This window comes from Hippocampus comes, unplaced genomic scaffold (genome assembly GCF_001891065.2).
Source record: "Hippocampus comes isolate QL1 unplaced genomic scaffold, H_comes_QL1_v1.1 scaffold86, whole genome shotgun sequence".
Classification (NCBI taxonomy): Eukaryota; Metazoa; Chordata; class Actinopteri; order Syngnathiformes; family Syngnathidae; genus Hippocampus; species Hippocampus comes.
The window spans coordinates 618,995-626,882 of NW_017805882.1; the positions used below are offsets into that span (position 1 = coordinate 618,995).

The 7,888-nt window shown below is 43.3% G+C and overlaps 1 protein-coding gene across 2 annotated transcripts in view; it reads left to right on the top strand.

Annotated features, from left to right (window-relative positions):
- tekt4 (tektin 4) overlaps positions 1–6,425 on the top strand; it is an 8,018-nt gene extending 1,593 nt beyond the window's left edge. The window contains exons 1-7 of one of the 2 annotated variants that reach the window (XM_019889047.1): positions 576–828; positions 1,053–1,581; positions 2,633–2,703; positions 3,637–3,780; positions 3,856–4,168; positions 4,887–5,041; positions 5,116–6,425. In XM_019889047.1, the coding sequence (XP_019744606.1) occupies positions 776–828; positions 1,053–1,581; positions 2,633–2,703; positions 3,637–3,780; positions 3,856–4,168; positions 4,887–5,041; positions 5,116–5,329 (1,479 nt within the window). In that variant the 5' untranslated portion in view covers positions 576–775 and the 3' untranslated portion in view covers positions 5,330–6,425. Of the gene's footprint in view, positions 1–575; positions 829–1,052; positions 1,582–2,632; positions 2,704–3,636; positions 3,781–3,855; positions 4,169–4,886; positions 5,042–5,115 lie in introns of those variants that run through there. The other variant, XM_019889048.1, reaches the window with a different exon arrangement.
- Positions 6,426–7,888: the final 1,463 nt, after the last annotated feature.

Here is a 7,888-nt window from a genome sequence, read left to right on the forward strand (position 1 = left end):
GGGGGGGGGGGGCGTAAACTGAACATTATTGTTGTTTTTGCACTACAAATATAATTTTTACTCATCACTGCCACTGATTTTTTAAACCAAAAAATAATATCACCTTTACAGTAAATGCTTGGCTCCTGGATACTTTTTATTAGTTTTAGTAGGCCGGATAAAATTTGGTATCATTGCTTATACGAATGTTAATTAACTGCAGTTCTCTCTTGTAATATCACACCGCTGCATGAACTCTGACCAATCATCAATATTATTGGCATATGCCCCAATGCGCAGTTTTGCTTCGGCCACTGCGGGGTGGCTGAGTGCTGTATCTTTTCAAATGAAAGTTTGGGGCTCCCTATTAAAACAAGTAACATATGTCTTGTACTGTTTGTTGGTCAACGGCGGCATCTAGCGGCAAATCACTATAACTATCCACGTTCGGCATCTTTTGTACAACTTTATCTAAAAAAAAAAAAAAAAAAGACAACTACATATTGAACGGTCCGCATTGCATACCCGACGAGTCCAAATCGTCAATCGGCGTGCTACAAAGGCTTCTATTTGGATGATGGGATGAGATCAGATTACACATATACAACACATAGCAGAACGAATTTCCAAAAGGGCTCTGTTACACGGCGTCGTAGGAAAAGGCAGAAAAGGTCGTCAGATCCCAATGAGATTCATTCATTCATTCATGTATTTATTTATTTGTTTATGTATTTATTCCTCCTATTTAATTTCCTCTCTCCCTCCACACATTTTTTGATTCATTGTGGCTGACTTCATGACTGAACCACTAGTTATGGCTTCCTCCCGGGCAAAGCAAATAATGTGCAGGTCAGAAAATGGCATATCTTTGGAATATAGGGACATCACACTAGACGCACTTGAATAATTTAAAAAATCTACACGCATTTTGTTAATTGGTTACACTCTCCTCAAGTTACCAGAGTTGTTTCTTGTATCCAGGCAACCATAAACAAACACTCCATATACTGCACTACTTTGTGTCACTTATGTAATTGCTCACTGCTGCTTTTACTCTATTTGAACTGTTTTAGTCGTTGTAAGAAAATGAGCGCGGAGGTGTTAGTGTCAAAGCCACACTATGATGGCGGAGCGGTGGCTCAGGGGCTCCGGCAGGAGCAAGGGGCCCCTTTAGAGCCGCCCTCGGTCTTAGCTACCGCGGGCTTCCGCTCCGCTAAATACACCCCGGCGGAGTGGTTCTCCGGATACCGCAGCCTCCTCCAGCAGGCCGGCGCCGACCACTTTACGGCTCAGACCATCCAGGAAGAGTCCAGGGTCTTGCGCAAGGACACCGAGGCCACCACTGTGCAGACTCAGACCGACGGGACCCGCTTGTTGGGAGAGAGGTTGCAGGACATCCACCGCTGGAAGTCGGAGCTGCAGGAGCACATCGGCCGGCTGCTGTCCGACACGACGGCTCTACAGGCGCTCAAGATGAGGCTGGAGAGGGCGCTGGACGCCACCGAGACTCCGTTCGCCATCGCCGTCGACAACCTGACATGCAGGAGCCGACGATTGGGACCAGACCTGGTCCGGGACTGTGTGGAAGAGGAGCTGCTCAAGGTCAGCACGATGCACTTCGAACAATCTTTCCCAATATATTGAGCCAGGGCACGTAATTTACATGTCCAAGAAAAAAATATATACATTACTTTTATCGCCGTGTATTCTATTGAGGGTGAGGAGAACAGTAAAACACACAAACACAATGAGCACACACACATACAAGGACTGCTGTCAGCCACAGCTCACGCCGAGACCCTCACACGCAGACTTGCTGATGTCACGTGTCACCCTTTTCAAGGCAATTCAATCTATTTATGCCATACTCGATGCATTTTATTCTCATATTATTTTACGGATGTGCTCAAATACATTTACTGTGTCTTTAAATAAGTTTAAATGTGTTTTAATTTAAAAATATAAATGTGGTTAAGGATAAGCGGATTGGAAAATGGATTGGATGATGGGGTGGCACGGTGGGCAACTGGTTTTAACACGTCCGCCTCACTGCCGTGCAGAGTTCTGGGATTCGAGTTTGACCTCCAGCCGTACTGTGTGGAGGTTGCATGTTCTCCCTGTGCCTACGTGGGTTTCCTCCGGGTACTCCGGGGTTTCCTCCCACATTCCAAAAATACAAGTTAATGAAACACTCTATATATTGTCCCTAAGTGTGATTTTGAGTGTGGATGGCTGTTGTTCATTTATGTATACCCTGCGATTTGCTGGCAACCAGTTCAGGCTACCCAAAGACAGCTGGGATAAGCTCCAGCACACCCGTGACCCTCGTGAGGATAGGCGGCTCCAATCATGGATGGATGGAGAAAATGTGATAAATGATACTCACAAGAAAGGCTTATTATTAAGTGTAAATATGTGCACAGCTCGCTACAAATGTCTTTTCTTTGTCAACCTTGGCTTGATCTGATCAACCAATCAGAGGACAGGAAAATGCTGATATTGTGAACCAGCGGGCTGACCCTCTGGGAAATGTGAAATCTGGTTGCTTAAAGAACCAGTCCTATTGCGAATATAGTTTGAGTAACATCAGTCAACCCTGAGCCTGACATGGAAGCACAAATGGTTTCTGTGTCACATTTGTATGTTCAAATAGGAAGTCGACTTGATCAGGAATGTCCAAGCCCTTCTCAAGAGAACCATAGACCAAGTTGCTACTCAGATCAAGTGAGTATCACGTTCCGTTCACTATTACTGTACAGTAATCTAATAGGGAAAATGCTTTATCACCACGAACTTTGTAAAGGCTATAAAGTTTGCGTACTCTCTCTAGCTTTCTGAGGGACACATCTCAAAAGAAATCACCTGGTCTGATACTAAACTATCAGAATTATCAGACATGTTTATTTTTTTGCCTAGTTTTAATTTTTTTAATATTTGTTTTGCAAATGATTCAATACTCCGCTTCATCACCTTGCTTGCAGTTATATCGGTGTGTAAATATGTCCACATATCGGAGACACTTCAGGGAAAGTCACATGTGAGCCTGTGGCTCACAATATATGACATTTGAGCACATACTTTTTGGAGGCTTGTGTGCTAACATTCTATTTCTTTATCAGTATGAGCTGGCCCACCGTGTTCCTTTCTTTTTTTTTTTTTTTTTTTTTTTTTTTAAAAAAAATCTGCCATTACAATGGTTGGTGACCAGTCCCTTAATGTGGACAAAAGCAATTCACTACTTTGTATGAAATGTAATGTACCAAACAAAGTGGCGAGGGTCATTTGGTGGTTCCCACTGGACTTGATGGACATGATAACTTTCCAGTAAATTTGTTTAGCTTCTTCAAAAAATTCTGAAATAACTTTCATTCTGTTCTTCCCGTGCCGTGGGTTTTCTCCGGGTACTCCGCTTTCCTCCCACATTCCAGAAACATGCATGGCATGAACACTCAAAATTGTCCCTAGCTCTGGCTGAGTGTGAATGGTCGTTTGTCTATGTGTGCCCTGCGAGTGGCTGGCAACCAGTTCAGGGTGCCCCCCGCCTACTGCCTGAAGACAGTTGGGATAGGCTCCAGCACCCCCCCGCAACCCTTGTGAGGATAAAGCGGATCGGAAAATGGATGGATGGACTTTGATTCTTTTGTCCTTGTCTATCAGATTGAACAGAGATACCAAGCAGGCATTGGAGTTTGACTGGTCAGATAAGTATGAAGCCTACGCCTTGGACCTCCAATGTGGAAGATTCACCGACAAGAGTACAGACACACAGCACTACCCTATTACAGCCGCTATGCTGGAGCAGTGAGTAATACAGTACATAGAGTTAACCACTGACCAGAAGTGAACACAGCCACGAATGCTCCTTTGGTTTTACAGGATGTCTGATGTCCCTTCGTGGATTAAGTTCACACAAGACAACCTTCACAGGGCCTTCCGGGAGGAAAAGGCCTCAAAGGATCTCAGGCTGGAGCATTGTTTTAATCAGACGGTTTGGACCACAACAAAACAACATCACTGGGGTGCTAACTTTTGTGTGTATGTGTTGCACATCAGTGAGCTGGTGCAGCAGGTGCTACTGGACACCACGAAGGACCTAAGAGTCCAATGCTCCAATGTGGACCAAGCATTCCTCCAGCGTTGTGCGGAACAGATGGATGCCAAGATTCAGCTCGAGATGCAGTTCAAGGAGGTCAACACACACGAAAACACACACATTGAGAAACAAGAACACAGATGTTTTGGTTGTAGTGGGCAGACTGGGCCATTAAGGACTTCTTTGCTGGTCTAAACTATATCAGAAGCACTAACCTACATTTACACTTCCAATTCTAATATATGTTCCATCCATTTTGAGATTTATTTTGACCTATAAATTGCCATGGGACTCTTTCTTTAACAAATCACACAACTCAGAGGGGCTTGCTTGCTGGTTATCGGTGACGTCAGCATTTCACCTCTGGTTGGTTAGACCATTAGTTGTTACAGCCAATTTGAATGAGCAAAACACATGTTTAACAATCTGAACACTTGAATACATTTCATAATCAGCACCTCTGGTGATTGTGATGTCGTTTCTGTCCATGTGCTCTATTTTTGTCACGTTATTAGGTTTATATTGATTCTGAGGTGCTCCAGATGTGCGTGCCACAGTTGCATACTGTTCTACTACATTTTTGCGTAGTGTCTAGAGTTGTGATGTGATGATATGAAGGCATGGATTAAGTCAAGTAAATCCTACTCCTACTGAAGGCCCAGGTGGCAAATACACGGCCCGTCACTTATTGTTGTGTGTGTGTGTGTGTGTGTGTGTGTGTGTGTGTGTGTGTGTGTGTGTGTGTGTGTGTGTGTGTGTGTGTGTGTGTGTGTGTGTGTGTGTGTGTGTGTGTGTGTGTGGCGTGCGTGTGCAGACCCTGGAGCAGATTGGCGCTCAGGAGAGGAATATAGTGGCTCTGCAGAAGGCAATCGATGACAAAGATGCACCGCAGAGAGTGGCTGAGTCCAGGCTGTACCGCCGCTATCACAGACCCAACATGGAGCTCTGCAGGGACGAACCACAAATCAGGTACACACACACACACGCACACACGCACAGACAATTTTGCTTTCTCTCACATCCGGTTTCCTGCCTGAGTACAGCTTGGAAGGGGAGGTGAGGGAGATTGATGCCACCCTGGCATCTCTGCAGCAGCAGCTGAGAGATGCCCGCAGCTCATTGTCCCACCTGGAGGACACCCGCATGGCACTCGAGAAGGACATTATGTGTAAATCCAACTCGCTGTTCATCGAAAGAGAGAAATGCATGACTCAACGCAAATTGTACCCGACAATCTCCACGCTCTCGGGGTACTGAACAAAACATGCTTGCTTTGCCTCTTTTAAGAGAGTAGTCGATGACAGTACAGTACTGTATATGTAATGGGTTTATTTTCTATTTGCAGTGTTAGCAACCACTTAACTGATTGCTGGAGACAGGCAGATGTACACTACCCTGCCAATAAAAAAGTCACTCGTATTTTCTTGGACTGCCTTAAGCTTGCTTTATGATAGTCTTCACTCATCCTGAAATGAAGTATAACTCTGTCATGTCTCATTTTTAACCCATAACCCTTTCCAGTTGCTCTAGACCAGAGGTGAGCAACTCTGGTCCTCGAGGGCCGGTGTTCTGTGTGTTTTTTTTTTTTTTTATGTCTCATGGTCCAACACACCAGGACCGGAATTGCGCAATCCTGCCCTAGACTCCAGTACCGTTGCTCCTTGCACTCAACTCCTGCGGTTGTTCATGGTGAGGAGTGTTCTTTGTAAAACCTGTCCTGTTTATCCTCTGTGTGGTGGTCTTGACCACCATTGCTGCAGCTCTCTTTTACTGCCTCGGCCTATGTTCAGCGACAATTGTTTTTTGGGTTGTTTGAGATCCTCTTGAGTTCTTTATCAAGAGGCGCAAGATTGAAATTCCAGTGAGAGGGAATGAGAATAACAGCAAGTTAACACAAGTGCTCCCCATTCACACCTAAGACCTTGCAACACAAATGAGCCACACGATACCAGGGAGGGGAAATGGCTACATGGGCTCAAATTTGGGCATTTTCACGTTCTCACTTTTGTTGCAATGAGATGAGCTTTTAATGCCTGTATTTAGTTATTTTAAAGGGAACAATACATTTACACTGTAATACCAGCTGTACACTGACTTCATTTTTTGCAAAGGGTCATTTCTTCAGTGTTGTCCAATGAAAGGATGTCATGTCAAATGTCAAACGTTAAGTGTGCACTCACTCTTGTGAAATGCTGTACCATTATTTTTAGCGACACCTTAAATTATTGGTGCCTGGCTGTTAATTGGACAGTTTGGAAAATGAAAACAGAAGGATGAGTGCAGTTGTCATTAAATCGGTTTCTTTTGTCTGCATCATGATCAGTTTTAGTAAACGGGACCGACTATTACTTGTTCCTCAAGTCATTCTTTTTGTACAATACACACCAGTATGTGTTTTTTCCAGATGTCATATATTTTCACAATAGATGACTTAAGATATTTCAGTGTTTCCCAACGAGGAGTAGGGGTACGTGGAATCATTTGATAGCTTATTTCCAAGTTGAAAAGTAAATATTCCCAGTCATTTCATAAGCCCTTCAATAGCATGGTATGTGCACACGACAAGATATTTTTCTCTGGTGTTTTCTTCCTGATCATTAAAGTTTCAATGACTATTTTAAAGGGGACTTATTAAATGTTAGAAGGGGTATCAAAGGAATGTACCTTATTTATTTTAATTTCATATTTTTCATTATATTGCATATTTCCAAAGGAAGCACGGTCGTCGACTGGCACGCCCGCCTTTCTGTACAGAGGTGATTTCCGGGTCCTCCGGCTTCCTCCCACGTTCCGTTAAAATGTTATCGATGTATTATTGCTAACAAATCACGGTTTTAAAAAAAAAACATACGAACAGACGTGCCTATCTGCGTGTTTTCAAGGCATTTTTTGTTTTCTGGTTGATATTATTGTGTGTTTCAGCCGTATGTGAAACTACACGTTTTGTGTATTTTATCTGTGGCTGTTTTAATCTGCCCATCGCATTACAGGTAAATACAATTTGGAACTGAGTTTGAGTGCGAGTTGAGTTATTTACTACGCTAGAGGGCGCGCTTGAGCCTAATTTTCCTGTTTCGGTCCTCAGAGGTACTGTATCCCGATTGCGGCTTCATTGAACAGCGAACTGTCAAAAGATGTATTCAAATTGCAAAATATTGTACTGTGCATTTGATTTGCACATTTTACTGGGGGATTTAGCAAAAAAAAAAAACATGACATTTCATTTGGTACATCTGAGATTTAATATTCTGCCATTACAAAGATGATGCTGTATGATGTTTTCGTTCACACTGCCAGAGATATTCATTCTGTTATGTCAATATGTTGAACAGGTGATGATCTGCAACTGCACTACACACAGACGTGTCAAACGTGCCCTGTATACAAATAATTAGAAACACTAGTGCACTGCATTTCTTTGAGCAGTGGTCACCAACGTGGTGCCCGCGGGCACCAGGTAGCCCGTGAGGACCACACCAATCGCCCGCCAGTGATAGGATCGTGATTTGCTCATAGAAATTATGATTTAAAAATGCAAACTGAAATGCAGTATTGTGAGACGTCTTTAAGATGATCAGAGCCTGAAAATTAAAAATATGAAGTATTAAAAAAACACATAATATTATTAAATTTAATTTGTACAAATGTTATTTCAGACGTGTATCAATTTGGTAGCCCTTCACACAATCAGGACACATGAAGTAGCTCTCACTCTCAAAAAGGCTGGTGACCCCTGTCTTAGAGTTTATTGTGTGACGTGAAGAATCACGATTTTACACAAGACGGGGTGAAATTGTTCTCTCGGGGCTTAATAGC